The 19,843-nt window shown below is 36.7% G+C and overlaps 1 protein-coding gene across 1 annotated transcript; it reads right to left on the reverse strand.

Annotated features, from left to right (window-relative positions):
* Positions 1 to 10,321: 10,321 nt before the first annotated feature.
* LOC149018238 (uncharacterized) lies at positions 10,322 to 11,152 on the reverse strand. The gene is made up of 2 exons (XM_089153865.1): positions 10,730 to 11,152; positions 10,322 to 10,614 (listed from the first exon to the last, which is right to left on the reverse strand). The coding sequence occupies exons 1-2, from the start codon at positions 11,150 to 11,152 to the stop codon at positions 10,462 to 10,464; spliced, it is 576 nt and encodes a 191-aa protein (XP_089009991.1). The 3' UTR covers positions 10,322 to 10,461.
* Between the last annotated feature and the right edge of the window lie 8,691 nt (positions 11,153 to 19,843).

A 19,843-nucleotide genomic window follows, 5' to 3' on the forward strand; every position in this document is an offset into this window, starting at 1 on the left:
GTTCATTATCCTTCCCTATCTAGGGTTAAGACATCCTATGATGCTGACTAACTCGGACTACGCCTCCCTTTAACCCCATTCATCATTCACATATAATGGGGGGAAAGCTTGCATGTCCTCTCATGAGTTAGTTACCAATACTGAGCACCCATGAGCCCAACCCTATTAATGGATGAACCCCATAGTGCGGTTATGTCCCCTCATAGTTGGTTACTGGTCTGCCCAGCACCGCTACTAGAGGTCACTGGCCGTCAATACCCCGCCGATAGGATAACAAGATGATGGGGTGTTACTTAATGATGTGCAACTAGACATCCTAGACATGCACCCTAAACTACATGTCCATTCTCAGATCTGAGGGCAATGGTCAAGCCACAACCCTAGGTCAAGCATGCATCACTTTGTTAATCCAAACTCAAACCTTAGCACATCATGATTCAACAAAACATAGATAAAGCATGATCCTAGGTAATTTTAGATTCACTTAAGAATAAAAAAAAACATATAGAAATAGTATATTGCACATAATGGACATTCAAATAGTAAATCATACTTTAAACATATGCATACATAGTTGAATTCCCCAACCTGATAAGTAGAATATAATGTGTCCAAAGATTACCAAAAGATGCCCTAACACATCTCAATATACCGTAAATAATTCATGGTTTAAGTTAGAATTACATTAGAAAATCAAGCCTCAAAACCCATGTTTAAACCTAAACAACAGGGGGTGGTTGCCCTGGGAGACCCTTCCAATCGACCCTAGGGGGTCACTTGGGGAGACCCCCTCAAGTAACATGCGTCAGGTGCATGGATAGCAACTCAACGAGGTTGTTGTTGGCTTTGTTTTCTGGTATCCAACAACTTCCATATTATCCATAGGTTCTCAAAACCTTCTCCAAACATGGTTAAACACAAAGAAAAATCCTAGATCTCAAATCTAAACAAGAAATCAGTAATATCATGATCCAAGTTTTACCCAAAATATTCCCCTTAAGAAAAATGCAGCCCTTAGAGTGATTGGAGAATCACTCACATTGCTAGATCCAGTCAAGGTTTAAGTTCCCTTGATTAAATCGATCTTCCCTCATAATTTCTTCATCAATAATATCAAAGTGATCAATCAATTAGTTAGAAGAGTAACTTACCTTCAGTTTCATGGAATAAAACTCGAATCACATTTCGGATTAGTTACGCAACTTCCTTTTTCTCCGAAATGGCTTCTCTGATACATACAGGAGTTCCCTAATGGTTGGGGAATAAAATAACATGTTTTAGGGCAAAAACGACTGTAAATAGGGCTCCACAAACTCAAATTTGAAATTGCCTTTTCCACCCATGTACATGAGGGTGGTCACTCCGGGCAACCCCACCAATCGGCCCACCCCTATATTTACTCTGAGAGGCCTGGGTTTTGTCAGGTGGTTGTTCTGTGGAACTATCTCACCACTTAGCACACACTACTGGAGGGTCTTACCTGAACTTGGATACCTTCTAAACTCATCATCTATGAGCTCTTAATCCACCTTCCTAGTCTATCTATGTTTGTGTCAAATCTTCTTCCAAATATTAGTAAAACACCATATTCTTCATTTTCACCATCCATATCCATAGTTATGGTTCCAATCCAATGGCATCCACTTGGATGGTCCACAACTGTCTTATACTAGCATTCTAGGTGCTCGGACCTATAAAATGGATTTTAGGTTAGGATCCTGGGGGATTTCACAAGTAGCCTTCTCTTGAGTTGCTATTCCAGTGACTTCTCCGACATTAGTAAGTAGTAGCCTCCTCCTCCTCCTCTTCTTCTTCAATCCCACTCCCTTCTACTCTTTTTTATTTCTCCTCTTGCTACCCAAGTGCCCACTTTTTCTGCTAGGCTGGCACAACTATCTCCAACATTCAAGGACAGAAGCCCATTTCAGGGTTCTCTCCTAGAGATCTTCAAGTGAAACTTGAAATCATAGTCTCAAATTTCTTGTTCTCTAGTTTGGTGGTTTGTAGTCACAAACGTGATTAGGAATTAGAATGCAATGTCTTTCATGGTAAGGAATGCGGTTTGTCTGTAAGCATTTGTTCAACTATAATATTATTTATAGAAATCTTCTTGATCAACCCCAATCCATGCTTTTAATATTTATCTATTTTTGAGTTTTATTGTGATATTTTTTTTCCTGATTCAATCCATCAATTGGTGCAGTTAATTTGGTGGTTTTTGAAAACCAATAGCAAAGGGATATGTAATTGTAGTATATCACTAAATAAATCAACTAAGGGTTAAAACCAATCCGACCAATAGCTGATTGGTTTATATATCCATGTAGAACTGGTGGAGAATATCAAGGAGTATATTGGCATGGCACTAGTTACTGTTGTTGATTACCTGGGAGGTGTTTCCATGAATCTTCAATTTAGGCTAATAAAGACTAATGTGGTTCTAAGGCAGAACTTCAGATTGATTGCTTAAAACAAGTTTGTGTCATCTGTCTCCTAAAAAAACTATGATTTAGTCACTGCATGTTACAAAAGGGGAAAAAACCCTAAAAGATGGCTAATTACTTCAAAAGTTCCAATGCTGTTATGAATTCAAAAAACACAGTTGAAGTGTTCATTATGACCATCTTGGTTGCTTTTATCTGTCAAGCTGTCACTAAACTTGAGTGCATGTGTTTGTTTAGAATAAATCTTTCATAAGTATAATGAATAAAAATTGATCTAAAGAGGTGTCATGTCTTCTTGGTGGTTATGAATTACAAATGTTTTAGTAAATGTTAGAGTTTTTTAGTAATAATAAGTGCATGATAGGATGGTTATTTATTAGTTATATCTATTGTTTTATTTTTAAATTAAACAATTTCCTTACGTATCTTGATCATTTCCATTCCATTCCACACCCAACAATGCACATCTACAATATGATTCAAAGCAAAACATCTCTCAAATTCACCAAATCGATATATTACCAATACACAATACTTTAAACCTTGCACATAAGTACGTACAATCAAATGCTCACTTTACTTGAAATAAAAATTAAAGTTTCTTGACGATTTGATTTTGATTTCTAATTTCTTTTGCAAATTAAAATCTGAATCGAACCCTAGGCCATGCTATAGGATAGAATTATATACTCAAATAGGAATAGGACCAATTTTGTGTGACCAAAAACTTTGTATGCGTTTGGTAACGTTTTCGTTCTGAGAAACCAGTTCTTATGCAAAACCGTTTTTTAATGTTTCTGTGCTAAAAGACCGTTCTTTAGTAGAAAATGGGCGTTTGATAAATCCGTTCTGAAAATATTTTTAAAATACTAAATAGAATATATTAGTAATTTTTATTTTATTTTTTGGATTGAAAAATAAATTGGTGTTTGATAAACTTGTTCTAAGGCTTCAATTTGAACCAATTTTATCACTTCCGTTTCTGTTCTTTGGTAAAAACATCTTTTTTATGTTCTGCAAAAAGCGTTCTTTAGAACACTTTTCTGACTGGTCTGTTCTTAAAGAACAGAAGAACGAATCGTTTTATCAAACGCCTCTAACCCGTTCTTCCGTTCCCAAAGAACAGAAGAACGCCAGAAACACTTTTTAAGAACGTTATCAAACGCGCCCTTTGTGTCTAGAAGGCTTTTAATATCTTGATTAACCCATTATTCCCACTCATTTGTCTTGAATGACACACCATCATGCAATTGTATACACTAACAAATAATCCAAAAGGACCAAAAATTGTCTCTCTCCCATTGCGACTTTGTTTTCCTCTATCTAATAAATAGCTAGCATTGTTTTTGGTGGAATAAAAAAATTATATACTAAAGAAAACTAAACCGTACAAGATAGACTCAGAGAGTCAGAGATTTTCTTTCTTTGTGAAATTACTCCTCGTGACACGCCAGGCCCTCAAAATTGTTAAAAACGTTACTAAGGAAGTTAACTGGGATACTACCAAACAACACACCTAGCATATTCTGAACAACAAATGGGAGTCCCATTAGGTATTAGATTCAAGACAAAATGTTTAAGCAAATGGGTATTTCTAATTGGTCAGGATAAACCTTCTCCGAATAAGAAAAAAAAAGAAACAACCAATATGCAGGATCTTATTAGGTGAAATTTGCTCACCTGAAAATAGGAATACATTATTCCTAGCCTTCCATATGTAGTAGAAAGAAATGCTTAGAACTAACAATATCCAAGATAAAAGAAGCTTTACTCCGATGTAAATGAAACTGTTTACACAGATTAGTAAGCAAATGAAGCATAGATTCAACTCTTAAGTGAGAAAGGCTGCGCTTAACGAACCCTCACGAGATAAATGAAGTTAATTTGGTGAAATTGTCAGGGGAGTGGTCGACCCTTGACAAAACAATATCTGAATAATATTTGCAAATCTTCTTGACTTTGCCTAGTGTTCCTTTTGGAAAATAAGCAACTTGAATTAGTCATGAATAGGATTTCAAAATCAATTGGCTTTTCTAATAGTTTTGTTTTGGATCCTATTGGGAAATCTGGTGGAACTACACTCTTTTGGAGCGATGTGGTTTCTATAACTCTTCTTTCAGCTTCATTTAATTTTGTTGATATGCTTGCAATGGTATTTTTAAAGTTAAATTTACATATTATTGATCAGAAATTCCATAGATTGGCTTTCGAATTCTCCTTCCTCTTCCACAAACATTAATTAGGGTAGGAGATGGAACATTAATACCTTACCCAAAATTAATAATTTCTTTTGGAGAGTTGCTTATGAAGGTATTGCAACTCAAAAAGCTCTATTTCATGGATAGAATTCTCAATCTCCTTTAGTATACTATGTTCATCTCAAGGTAATGCACTGAATGAATCTGTTAACAATGTTTTGTTTTATTGTTGGTAGGAATAAACTCTCATATGCGCAATGGATCAAATATAAAATCAAAGACAAGAGGCAACAATTTACTTGGTTCGGTCAAATGACCTACATCCAAGGATGAGTCCAGAGGACTCAAGATAATATGCACAACTAAATCAATATAAAATTGGGTACAAAAGAACTCTCAAATAACAATTACAGCATCTCAAAGAATTAACCATTGAGAGATCAACCAAGAACTCACAACATCAGAACACTAAACACCATAAAAATATCTCACCTAGGAATGCACAACACCGACACATCCATGAGCAGCATGAGGCTAAACCGAGAACATCAAACTGGAGAGGAAACCAACCCATGAGCAGCATGAGGCTAAACCGAGAACATCAAACTGTAGAGGAAACCAACCACCAAGCCTCAAACCAAAGAGCAAGAGAAACAAAGGAGAATCACACCTCATAGAGAGAGAGAGAGAGAGAGAGAGAGAGCACCTAATGCAAATTACATTCGTATGAAACCTTACACCCCAAAAGGAGGTTTAAATATACAACATAGAAAGGACTGAAATGCCCTTCTAAATCACAAGAAACTACTAGTAAACCACATAAAAGGAGAAAGGATAAATATACCCCTGTTAAGTGAGATATTCCGACAATTCTGATTTTGCAAAGCAAATTTGGAGAGCTTCTATGGTGGGGATTGATCATTTTGATTTTAATAGCAATTCATTACATGAGTGGTTAGACTTCATTGAAGCAATATTTTCGTCGTTGAATCAAAAGGATCATGTTCTTATTCTATGCAGCATTATTTGTTAGGTGGTTTGGCTTAATAGAAATAATATTTTGTTGAATGGAAAATCCTTTTCTTTTTTGACTCTTTGAACTTTTGTAACAGATTGCTTTGTGATGTGAAGTTGGCTCAAGAAGATGATGTTTTGCAAGTTCATTCATCTAATCCTAGTGTTGTTCAAGTGGATGCTTCGGCCCCTCGAACTAGCTTTAGCATGTTCATTGATGTTGCTTGGGATCCCTCTTCAAAGCACGCCGGGAGAAGTTGCATTTTGTGGAGTCCTACAGGCAAATTCATAGTTACAAGAACTCTGTTCTGCTCAACTGCTTTCTTCTTTATTAAATTCATCTATATCAACAGGTCCTTCAGGCGAATTTTCTTGCTAAAGGTTTTAGGGTCTATCATCTTAGTAGGTCTTGACAGGGGGCCGAATATACGTGGGTCAATGCGGGACCCTCCCATCTTAGAATATTTTATTATATTCTGAGGTGGGATCCACAGTAAAAATTTAGGTAAATTAATAGGAAGACTAAAATATAGATAACACAATTATAAATAAATTATAAAAAATATTAAAATAAAGTAAAGGCTAAAATTGTGGGAGAAAAATTTTAAAATATCATGAAAGAAAGAGGTGAAAGAGAAATTATAGGAAAAAATATAGATTTGAAGTCTATTAACTAAATATGGGATAAACACTCATTTTATCATGAATTAATTTTAAAAAATCAATGATTATGATTAAATATAATATTATTAATGGAAGAAATTTAAACATCCAACTAATAAAATTTAAAATTTAAATTGCTATTAGTAGGAATAGAAACTTTATGAGAAAGTAGGGATTCAAAAATAAAATTAAATGATTACGATTAACTATGATAAAATTGATGGCTGAAATCCTAAACGAGATTTAAATTTTCATTAATAGGAAATGAAATTTTAGGAGAAAAAATTGAGTGTATGAGAGAGAGGGGAATAATTTGAGAAAGAGAGACTGAATACCTGATAACTGTGGAGAAATTTTAGGAAAAATTCCAATATCAGTTAACTACTCCAATATTTTATAAGACGTGTGAGAAAAAAAGAGAGAGAAAAAATAGGAATAGAAGAGGAGATTTATGAGAGAATAAATAAGAATGAAAATTACGAGAGAATATACAGGGAGAAATTCATGGATCGTGAATTAATTTTTTAATTAGAATTTAATCTTTTATTCCTTAAAAATAGGGATTTAATAATAACTATTAGATAATGATTAAGAATGACATTTGTACTCATTATCTTTATCTTAAAATTTTATTTTTAATTTTTGGAGGAAGGCCAAATAGTGGTATTTCACATGTAAAGTGAGAGAAATAACAAAAAATATAGGTATAGTTTAAAATTGGGATAATTACTACTGCCCCCCTTTACTTTGATTTTATTACTACTGTATCCCCTGTACTTTTCAAAATTACTAATCTAACTTTTAACTTTGTCTACAATTACTATTGCCCCCTTACTGTTAAGTTCCGTTAGTTTACTGATGATATGGCATCTTTATATTTTCTCAAAAATCCCAAAATATCCTTATACTTATTTCTTTATTTATTTACCCTTTTCTCAAGTTACAGTAGTACCCTTAATTAATTGTGGAGAAAAAAATAACTATAATCCATTTTATTCTTAAAAAAAAACCACTAATTAAAGAAATAATGATTAAATAAAACTCAAATAGAAACCAAAGAGGAAGGAAAATCGAATTCAACTCAAATTGGAAACTGAATATCACCTAAAATATTTTCAAAATAAATGAAGTTTAGTGAATGTGGGAAACCAAATTGGATTTGGATTTTGCTCATTTTTTTAATTCAAAATAAATGAAGTTTAGTGAAGGCGGGAAGCCAAATCGGATTTGGATTTTGCCAATTTATTTAATTCAAAATAAATGAAATTTAGTGAAGGTGGGAAATCAAATCGGATTTGGATTTTACCCATTTCATTAATTCAAAATAAATGAAGTTTAGGGTAAAATTGACATTTAATTTGGTTTTTATAAATGGGGTAGCATCGTCTTTTGATTTCTTAATTTTAATGAAGGGCAAATTAGACATTACATATTCAAACTTAACGGCTACTTAACACCGTTATAAGGAAGGGGGGCAACAGTAATTTCATAAAGAACAGGGTTTTATTAGTAATAAAATCAAAGTACATGGGGGCAATAATAATTATCCCTTTAAAATTTCAAAAAATTCGGGGGCCATGCCCCCGGCAGTTGGTTCCGCCACTGGGTCTTGGTGCTTGTTCCCACCAGCTTGCACAGTAAACCCCTTTTTGCTTGCCTTGGGTCTTCAACTTGAGAGCTTAACCAATAATTGTAAATCAATTTCCAAACAAGCATTTAAAACCACCCCTACCCCCTTATAAATATCTTTCCCTAGTAAAGTCCGATTTTTGTTGGCGGCTGCGCGGATATCGTCCGCGCAGCCCCATATTTTTGACATCTGTTGAGGTATTCATCTAATGGCTTCAATTAACTACATTTTTGTTGAGGTTCGAAACTTTTACAAATTTACACTCACGAACCCTTCATGCAAAGAAAATTCACAAAAAAAACCAAGCAAGTTTTGGGATGGTAAAAAACAATTCAGATTCAACCAAACCCTAACCCAACTATCCTCCTCTCTACCGTCTCCGGTAATCTAATCCATATTCTCCGTCAGGTGAAGCTCTAACCTACTCTGGTGACTCGTTCTAACCCGAAGAACCTCTCTGCTTGAGCCTTTTTTGGGCAGATTTAGCAGAAGCTAATTGATATAGATTCTTGAGTTCTTCTAGAGTTTGACGCAGTTCGGGTTTCACAAGCCAACAACGCGAGTTCCCGACTTCTTTTTTTGCATTTCGATTAACAATGAGTCAATAATGACGACGAAAATTAGAGACAGTGCTTGAGAGATAAGGAAATAAAAAAATAGACAAAGAAAAAGAAGTTGCAGATGTAAATTTCGGCTCATTCATGGTCACCGAAAACAACTTAAAATTTGGATACTTCAGTTCTTGCTCCATTTTGTTCATTAATAACCTTCTATTTCCACTTTGATTAAAAAATCTACACAGAACCCATATCACATCAACATCAAATTGAAGCAGAAATGTACAGGTGTTTAGTGATATGCTGAAAGAGAAAATATATTGTTGAGATTCACGATCAGGTTTAGGGTTTGATATTGATTTTCTTCTTCATTCCATGTTCTTTGTTCTGTTGGAAATTTTGTTTTGATTTGAAGCTTTGGTAGAGCTCGCCATTTGCGGAGCTTGATAACATCGGGTTTTCATGGAAATGGCCAATATTGGCACCGTTTATGCAAGTTGAGGGTTTTGTTTGTTTGAGAAAAAAAAAGGATTGATATTGTAAATTTGAAAACTTTTAGGGGTAGGTAATTGTAATATTTAAGACTTTTTAAATGTTAAATTCAATCAAGTAAATCGGAGTCGTTGGTTGTCTCCACAACTACGTGTCCATATCTAATGCCAGCGCGGGTGGATGCCCGTGCAGTTGCGAACAAAAATCCAGTAAAGCCCATATCTCTTAGTAAAGAAGTGGTAAGACCTTATAGCCCCGCATACGTAATATCCCTAGCCTTGGTATATACGTAATATCCCTAGCCTTGGTATCCCAGTTTGTCATGGGCCCTATTCTGGAAAGCCCACTACTGGGTGAATACGTGGAGATGCCATTTGAGTGGCACTCTCCTGTAGGGAGGTCAGCTGGAGGTACCTTGCTGAAGAGAGTTGAGCTGAAAGGTATCCTCACAGCCTTACCCTTTCACCCATAGCCATTGGGGCTCTATATAAACTCATTTTCGTGTTCATTCTTGACACACAGAATTCCTCCTCCTCTTTCTCTCTCTCTCTCTCTGTTATTCTGTTAAGCAGTGAACATAACCTGATTATACCTTGAGTAAACCTTTCTAAGGTGCAACCTTAAAGGTTTGAGCTGACTGATCTTGGGGTGAAGACACTTTTAGAACCCGTATTGCACAATTCGGGGTGTCTAAATACCTTAAAGAAAGTACTTCATGTACGTTTCAGCTCTAAAGGAGTATTGTGGTTACAACAATAGTTCTGGTGTGCGGTGCAGATCCCTCAATCATCAACAACAATAAGGCACTTGGTTTGCATTTTGGGCTTTGTCTCTCTTCTAATCTGGTATTTGATTTGCATTATACAAAGGATGAACAAATTGAGAATGTCATGATATTTACAAGGTCAATTTTCGATTAGCAGGCTTTGAAGGAGTAATCTGCTTTGGTAAACATATGCTTCCACAGGTTTGTTTTGTATTGGTATACTCTGAAGGTGCTACCTCTTCTCGGCATCTGAGCTTCACACCCTGGTTATATACACAGCTTGTGTTTGTTTGAAGTCATGGCTTAATGGTCATTGTATGCAACGTTCCTTCTAACTGCAATCTCCCTCCCCTCCTCTGGATTCCGAGCTTCCAAATCCTTGAACTCGGGAATAGCAGTAAGCAACGGTTAGAAAATGCAAAGGCCAGGGAACAGAAGGGGATGGGATACTGTTGTTTGGTTATGCCACTCATACACAGAGTGTGAAAACCAATAAGAGTGTGTGTGGAGTATCTAATTTTCATTCCGTGCTGTTGTTTCTTTTCTTTGGTACAAAAAAAAAAAAAAAAAAAAAAAAAACCACCACCCTACACGAGAAGAAAAATTTACAGTCACAATAGATCATTCAGTCACCGGTTGCATTTCCAAACTACTCTGCAGCGAAAACAACAGAAACCACCAACCTCAACAGAAGGCTTTATTCCGCAGCTGCCTGCTCAACAAACTTCTTGATTTGACCCTCCAATTTCTGAGCATTAAGATCCTTATAATCACGGAACATTCTTTTGTTCTTTTTCACAAACATTACAGACGGAACTTCAGTCACTATAAAATCTTCATCGCGCCTAGGCTGCAAAAAATACATTCCAACGACCATGTTACCAAAAGATCCAACAAATGACTACGTTAACACATTAAATTGAACAAAGAACTGTAAGATGTATGGGACTGGGATCTTTATTCACCTTGAAGTTGTTCACATCCACTTGGAGGAATTTCACAGTAGCATATTCTGGAGTCTTTGCAGTAGAGTCTCTTGCTGCCTTACTACTACTGCCGCCTCCCAATGAATTGCTGGTAGCATCCTTTGGCTTGCCAATAGCTGCCTTACTACTACCACCGCCTCCCAACGAATTGCCGGTAGCATCCTTTGGCTTGCCAATAGCATATCTTGGCGCCAGGGCTTTTATTGTCTGGATCAGTTCCCTGGATGGAGAATTGGAAGTGATAAAACAAGCAACCACCTGCACAGAATTTATGTTTTGTTGAGAAACCCAAGTTAAGCTGGTGCTTGTTGCAGCAGGTGCTAAAGGATGGTCTGTAAAGGATGGTCTGTTGTTTCCACCGAGACCAAAAGCTCCTAGCTCTGAGGCTATTTCATGCCACATGAGAGATCAAGTAGGATCTGATGACCAATGTGTTGATGCATTTACCTCTAGTTTAACTACACCGTGGGTTAATACCTTTTCCACTGGATATTCAATGGATTTTTTTGGCCAAAGATATTAAGTGGATTGAGTTCTTCAAAACCATGCCCCTCTCTCAAACTAGAAAAAGCCTTGTTTGCTGACCAAGGAAATTTGACAAGGAAGCCATTCCTGAGACTACCACCTTCAGTTGTCTACATCACAAAATTTTGTGGCCAATTTCATCCATATAGAAACTATCTACAGACTTTTCTCCTGTGTATTTTCAGTCATCAGAGTACTTTGGTTCAAAGGCAAAATCAATTAAATGATCTACCATGTATTAAGCAATTCCATTTTTTGACTGGTAAAATTCACTAGTAAAAAAAGATCTTATGTATGAATTAAAGGCAGTCATTGGTGCAATGGTCGGTCGACCAAGGTTGTGGACTTATGTCAAGGCATCTAAACAGCGTCTCAACAAAAATTGTCGGGGTAACGTTGCATAGGAATATTGCCCCCGGCCCGCCAAACCCAGGGGACTCTTGCTTGTTTGAAGCCTTTGGCACCAGGTTGCCCTTATCTATGTAGGAATTAGATAATCAGGTCAAATATCATCAGCTTTTAAAAACCATTGAGAGGAATTGGATACCAAAATTTACTTTATAACCATATTAAGAAAAGTATATTTTGCATATTGTTTGGAAAACATGGGTTTTGATTATATAATTAGCTGGTCGTATGCCTAGGTTAGATACATGAACAAAAAGTTATATAAATTTTGAATTCATTTGATGCAACAAGGGAAATATTGGTTTGATGATTAGATTAATGGTCCACCTCAACAGTTTCCAAGCACCTCCCCAAAACTCACAAACAAGAACAACAATAAGCCATTCCCCAACTAAATAGGGTCGGCTACGTGGATTCTAGCCTTCCAATTAGCCCTGTTTGTGCCATAATAGATACAAGGCCTAAGTATGCATATCTTTTCTCGCCACTTATCTTAAGGTCTTAAGATTATCTTATGTCTGCCTCTAGCTCATCTAATTCCTTCAACCTGTATTAAATCACTTCTTCAAGTAGGGGCATTTACAAGCTTCCGTTGAACATGGTCGTGCTCTAATATGATCATTCCTTATCTTGTCATTCCTAGATTTGCCACTCATCCATCTTAGCATCCTCAAATCTACTACACTGTGTTTACCTATGATGATTTTTAACAGCCCAACACTCTACACCATACATCATAGCTGGCCATAAGCGCTTGCGAATTTTACTTTGAGCTTTGAAAGCATACATTGATCACACAAGATCCCGGACGTACCTCTCCAGTTCATCCACCCTATTTTAATTCTTTGAGAAACATCATCCCCTATAACACCTTTTTTTATGATTGAGACCCCCATCTCTTCCAACTCAATGTATATGTTTTTCCTTGTTACCTCAACTGTCCATCTACGGTGAAAATACCAAATTACGAAAGAGAGAAGGAAGACGAACTAAACATACTGGTAGAATCAGAGTGAATTCTATTGTTGGGGGTCGATTTTATATAGAAGCCAAAGAAGGAAGATTCATCACTCTAGGGAACAATGAAGTAAAAAAAATAGGACTAAACACTCAAAAACACTAATCCTACTAAGACTAAACTAGACGTTCCCCCAACCATTAACCTCGACAGTTATACTCACCCCCCAAGTTGGATGATAAAAGTTGCACATCTGCAGCTTAGAACAACACTTCCAATACGCACATCTAGGAAGAGCCTTAGTAAAGGATTGGAGTCTTCAAGGAGGACAAGATTACAGCTCTGATACCATATCACAGCAGGTGAAGCAAGAGAACCCGAAAAGACAATGAAGAGAAAGACGAATAAAGAGAAGATGGAGACCAGAATGAGGAGGGGTGAGTTTTGTGTAAATAATCAACTCTCCTCTAAAGCGGCGCTTTAACGTAAAAGTAAAAACCCCTAAGAAGAAGAAGAGGGAAAATAATTAAACTAATGACACCGATGAATATGATCACTTGTGTTTGTGTTTATTAATAAGCCAAAGAAAGAAACATAATTAGGGTAAGAAACAATAAGGAACAGAATACAACAAACAGGACTCTAAACCACTAATCCTACTTAAACTGCTATTGTGAAAAACACTCATGGTTGGACATTCTGCCAACAGTGAGACCTCAACACCTTCAACAGTCCAAATGTTTCAAAAATAATTTTACTTTTTCATAGAAGTCTGAAATCATTATTCTCACTCTAAAAATGCACAATTGCACTGGAAACTAAAATTCAACTAGACGATGCCATAGACAACATGCTCAAACAAACTTGAGAGTCAAACAAGCTGCCTGTGACAGCCAAAAGCCAGCCCCTGTTCTTGCTAAACACATAAATTAAGCAGCAGTTTTCTTCCAATTGCACTAGAGATTGTCCATCCGGACCGGACCCAGAGCATTCCGGAGTTGGTAAGGTCGATGAGACACCATAGATACAAATAGATAACCTTCTTTTAGTCTCCACATCCTCGGGTTGTCAAATAACCTTGATTGAAGGATAATCTGCCCTTTCTAAAAAGAAAAAGAAAGAAAGAGGTGGTAGGATGGGTTACATGCATTTAGAATACTTTAAATTCTATATTCCAGTACACAAATCAACTGACTCAAAATCTCAGGCGGTTTGTGGTTGACAGGAGACTAGCTTTTACAGGTCTCCTTAAGAATCAATATATCAAGCACGTTGGCATTTTTGCAAGGGGTTGTACCTTAAATTCATATTGGTATCCTCTACAGAGGAATTAGTTGCTCCTGAAAAGGTTGTGAATAGATATTGCCAAAATATTCTATTGAGAAAAAGGTTTTCATTTTAGCACTTGAACTTTGTCAAAACAAACTTTTCAAATTAACACTAATTCAAATCATAAGAAAGTTTACCAGCACATTCATGCTAGGAAGACACTTGGCACCGTCTGCAATTACAGACATAAGGAAAGATACTTTTGGCACATAAGGGAAATTCCAGGATCGTTAAAGTTCGAATTTGTTTGCCCACAATCGTCTGGGCTTTTCCCATCCTTATTTATTTTTAATTCTTTTGGTACACAAGGGAAATTCCAGGATCATTAAAGTTCAAATTTGTTTGCCCTTCTCAACTTATTGCCCATAATTGTCTGGGCTTTTCCCATTCTTACTTTTTTTTTCCTGAAGAGAAACATATTTACCATTTCAAACAATTCTGTTCTTTTTTATTTTTGGGTTTGGGGTTTGGGGTTGTGAAATTGTGAAGCATCTTTTCACTGTAGTGTATTTCCCAAGCCCCCAGCATCAACCACTACTAGCCCTGCGTAGTTATTGCATTCCGCCCTTGACTTACTTAGTCAGTGGGCAAAGATGTCTTAGATTATTAGATTCAAACTACACAGTCATAGGGTTTTCCTCTGCCAATTGTTTGGAACTGATTCCCAATCCAGAGGTAGCTATTGTTAATGGTGTGGATAGGAATCCAGATCTTTTAAATCAAACTTCTAGCTTCCACCAATATGAGGGTTCCATGACCAATTTAACCAGATGATGTTGATCCACAAAAATCAGATCTTGGACTGGCATGCAAGTTGAGGCCTTCTTAAGATTTTTAAGGCTTCAAAGAATTCAGGTTTAAAATGATTTGGGATCCAGAAAGAAAATCCCCTTTAACCTCTTTCTAAAGTTAGAGAACAGGGGAAACCATCAACTAGATATGGAACCCTCATAAAACCCAAACGCAGCATAACAGAGAACAGAGGAAACCATCAACTAGACATGGAAGCCTGCAAGTAGGAACGAAGTCTTGCTAGATTTTGCCGGTTCACTAACTGGCGAACCAGGCGAACCGGCAAAATCTCGGCAATATTTCGCCGATGTTTACTCGGGCTGAAACTTTCTCCATATGCATTTGTTTGATCTATTCAGTATTCACAGTACAGTGTTCCTTGAGAGAGGGCATCGTCTTTTTCTTTGAGAGACTGGACAAGACATGGTGAGAGAGAGAAGGAACTTTAAATGAGACAAGACAAGAGAAAGAGAAGATGAGAGACCAGAGAGCGGAGAGCAGAGAGAGAGGACACTTCACGCCCATGGCATGAAGCCTGAAAGCCCATAAGGTCCGTCACATCTCTGCAAATCTGCTATACTGCTTCTCTTATGTAGTTCAGTTCGGTTTCTATCTCTTTCTTTCTTCTTCTTCTCTTATGTAGTTCGGCAATTTTCGCTAATCGTCGATTTTCCGGCGACATTAAAAACTTTCAGTTCGCCGGGGGCGAACTCACCGAATTTCGGCGATAGCGAAACAAACTAGTAGAAATAACACAAACCCCACAATAAAATTATAAAACCAGCATCATTAATAATCAAGCAATAAAAAAGGATTCGAATTCATAAAACATAATTCAGAAAGTAACATAAAAGAGTGCTAACAGGGGGTTTTGGGGATTTTTGTTTGCGGCAGCGGCTGCTGCCAGCTGCCAATGGCCAAGATCTTGCCACGTGTAAAGTTTTAAATCTAATGGTTGAAAATCAAAATATTGGATATAAATGTAAATATAAAAAGTTTAAATTACAATCAACGTCTTTTAGTTTTCTGAATTTTTACTTCTTAAACTCAAATTTGCTGCCATGTGGTCCCCACTTCTACTCAAAAGTGGGGATTCCAAGATCAGATTTTTTACGGATGTGGAACTCTTCCTTTCTTCTTCACTTTTTCGTTTTCTCCGTCAACTCATTTCTTCACCGGCTAACATCGCCTGTAATCCAGAAAAAAGAATAACGATCGAACAAGAAGAACCCAAATAGTGTTGCAAGAGTAGCGAGAAAAAAATGGTGATGCTGATGGGGTTTATGGGAGGGGACTTGGGAAGATTGGGGTCGATGATGGTTGGAATCGTTTATTTCTACAATTTTTCAGCAGATGGGGTTAATGGGAGGGGACTTGGCAGGATTGGGGTTGATGGTGGCTAGACTCATGTTTATTTCCGCAATTTTTCAGCAGATGGGGTTTATGGGAGAGGATTTGACAGGATTGGGTCGATGGTGCCTGGAATCATGTTTCTCTTCGCAATTTTTCAACAGTACTTACCTCAACATCTCTAGGATCTATTAGAGGGGATAAATCATGTTTATTTCTGCAATTATTCAGCACTACTTCCCTCAACATCTCCAGAATCTAATAGAGGAATATGCGCTTTGGTTGATGAAAATGATGAACCTAAACATCGCAGAGGAAGAGAAAGAAAACAGGGGCTTTATTTTGTAAATTTATAAAATAGTAACCATTGAATGTAAAAAAGAAAATTTCTATTTGCATTCCTACCCTCACATTTTCCCTTCCAACCGTTGGATTATTTCTCATATACGTGGCAAAAGTTTCACCGTTGGCTGCAGGCTGCTCCCCCTGCAGCAAATAAAAATCCGGGTTTTGGGGGGTTTTGGCGTAAGTAATGGTCCCACTCTTCTTGGTTGTCGCAGCCGACCAGCAATTTCTCTCCCATCTTCCTTTTGATGTGAACCGTGAATGACACAGGAAATTGTCTTTTTGCTTATACATAACTTCTTTTTGCTTCGTTCGTCTCGCGGGTTTGCTGTGCAGCGAACCGGGCAAAATATCTCCGAAATTATATCGTCGGCGATATTTTGCCCCCTGCATTTGGAAAATTTCGCCCCTAGTTTTAGGTATTTTTGGTCAATAATTTTGATAAATTTGATATCTAATCTAATTTAATGCAAATATGTAATAAATTTAAATTATTTTCAATAAATTCTTCCATTTAAATTCTCTTATCTAGTCATATTTAACACATTACCTTCTGAGGCCTACATCATTCAGACATAATTGGAATAATTATCCATTAACTCTGAAAATTCTATTACCAAAATTCATTCATAATTTAAATTGTTTCCATAAATTATTTCATGTATATATTTTTCCGTAACCACGTTTGGCATGTTGACTTTTGAGGACTAAATGACTAGAATATAGTTGGTAAGATTACTTATTAATCTTAAAGATTTTGTTATAAAATGTTTCTTATCTATAAATTATTCTATGTAGATTCTCCTCCTAATTACATTTAATACATTAAATTTTGAGTCTTAAACATTGGGATAGAATTGATAAGATTGTGATAGAATCAAGAGAGAAATCACTTAAAAAGTGCAAGAAATAACATAAAAATCGCAAAAAAAAAAAATATATATATATATTTTAAATAAAAGTTTCTCAATTTTTTTTTTGATACTTGAAACGAAATGCGGTTCGCAAGGGTCGAACCCGTAACTTATTCATTGAGAAGTATGGATTTTACCACTCAACCAACCCTGCATTGCATTTTCTCGATTTTCTTTCAATATTAATGCGTATGACGATTCAGCAAGCCGTTCGATCGTGCCAAAAAGATCATGACGGTTGATGGTTGTAGGAGTGGTTAAGTGAACAAACTGCTTAGTTTTGGAATTGACAAACCAAACCAAGCCGGACCACTGGACCAGACAAACCAAAAACAACACAAATAGAAAAAAAAAAGGAGATGAGAGTTTCTTCTTCAGAGCTTCTAAAATCAATGTAGAAATGTCTTTCAAAATGAGGAAACCCCATCGCCTGTGCTTGTTCACTAATGACAACTAATTTAGAAGTAGAATGTAGTAGACTGCAAACTAATATTTGTAAGTGTTATTAAATAATATAATGCTTTATTCTATAATAAAAAATTGAAGAAAATCATTTGCTCTCTTCAATTGAAGCAGAGAGGGATGTTTTAAATAATGGTTTGGCCTCAAGCCAACCTTCTAATACAACCCAGCCCATTTCTAGTGATTCTTGTTTAAATAATAGTGGGTTAGGTTTTTCACTTTAAATCTAAATGGGTCTTCTGTTTCTCTAACCCAGCCCAGATTATCTCATGAATCAAGTGGTCTTGTTTCAAGTGACCCATCCAATATTAATTCTACTTCACCTGCTGCGTTTGTTTGCTGGAATAAAAGTGGGGTGGAAAAATTCTTGAAAAGAGTGTAAATTTCTTACTTTTCCCTTAAATTCCAAAATGGTAGATTGTTTGGTTGCTTGGGGTGGAAAAGTGAGAGATTGTCTGTTGATATGGCAACTCAACTTTCCCACCCAAACCATTTTAAAACCCCACATTTTTTGTGAGACTTTGTGGGAAAGTTGAGAAAAGTAAAAGTAGGACCCACCACCATTACTTTTCCACAAATTCCTTTCCTTTCTTTTCCTTTCACCACACTATACATGGGACCCACATGTTTTTTTTTCCCACACCTTTTTTCCCACCCCACCTTTGCAAACAAACGCAGCCTTGTGGAACCAAATCCTGAGTATGCTTTAGCAGTTTCCTCTATTCCTTGTGAGCCACAAAGTGTGACAGAGGCATTGGCTCATCGAGGGTGGTTTGCTGCTTTGCAGGAAGAGATGGCTGCTCTAGAGCAAAATAAGACTTGTACTTTTGTTCCACGAACTCCTGATATGAATAGAGTGAGCTATCAATGGATTTTCAAATCAAAGTTGAAAGCTGATGGGTTGTTGGAAAGGCTCACAGCTTGCTTGGAAACGTGGGGTTTTCCACAACAAGAGGCATTGACTTCTTTGAAACATTCAGTACAGTCATAAAACTTGGTTTGATTAGTCTTGTAATGAGTATTGCAATTTGCAACTATGATGAAATGGATTTACCAAAAAAAAAACTATGATGAAATGGACGATTTGCTAACTTGATGTTAAAAATGCATTTTTACATGATTTCTTGACTACACCAGTTTATATGTCTCAACCACTAGGGTTTGTTGATAATACTAAGCCCAAAGCTGTTTGTCAACTTCACGAGTCATTGTATGGGCTATTTCAAGCTCCTCGAACCTAGTTTGATAAATTTAGTACATTTCTACTGGATTTTGGTTTTGTTTGCTGTGCTTTTGATAAGTGACTATTCATCTACCGTGCAAATGAGAAAATTCTGCTACTCTATGTGGATGACTTAGTGTTAACAAAGAATAATTCAGATTTTCTTATGGACTTTGTCACCCGCCTTGGATATCCTTTTGCAATTAGAAACCTGGGCAGTTTACATTATTTTCTTGAGTATCCAAAACCTCTGATGGGCTTTTTCTCTCACAAGAAAAATATGCACGTATGTGTTACACCAAGCCCACTTAGAGGATGTAAAACCCATGACAACCCCTATGGTGGCTCTTTTTTTTATTTTCTGGTGACACAAGTGCTTATCCAAATGTTACTTTATTTCGTAGCCTCGTAGGAGGCCTTCAATATCTTACCGTGACAAGACCAGACTTATCATATGCCGTTAATTCGGTATGCCAAGTCATGCATAGTCCTTCATAGACAGATTTTGTGTTGCTCAAGCGTATACTTCGCTATGTTAAGGGTACTCTTAACTATCATATGGTTTTTCCGATGCCCACCGAGCTTGATGTCCCACTACTGGACCATCAACAATAGGGTATTGTGAAGCAACCGTCTATGGATCCAGCACTGAGGCCGAATATAGGGCGATGGCTACTACTACAGCTGAATTTACATGGCTTAGTTTCTTGTTTCGGGACATTCGTACTCTTCAGGTGTCACTTGCTATTCTTTATTGTGATAATATGAAAGCTCTTTCAAATGACTAT

Source organism: Hakea prostrata, chromosome 4, assembly GCF_041222555.1.
Source record: "Hakea prostrata isolate BN-2017 chromosome 4, UWA_Hpros_2, whole genome shotgun sequence".
Taxonomy (NCBI): Eukaryota; Viridiplantae; Streptophyta; class Magnoliopsida; order Proteales; family Proteaceae; genus Hakea; species Hakea prostrata.

Bases quoted from the DNA above. Each gene is read 5' to 3' on its own strand.
- LOC149018238 (XM_089153865.1), bottom strand. From the start codon at position 11,152: ATGTGGCATGAAATAGCCTCAGAGCTAGGAGCTTTTGGTCTCGGTGGA. The intron at 10,615-10,729 runs GTGAATAAAGAT...TATTTTTTGCAG, and splicing joins TGGATGTGAACAACTTCAAG to CCTAGGCGCGATGAAGATTT.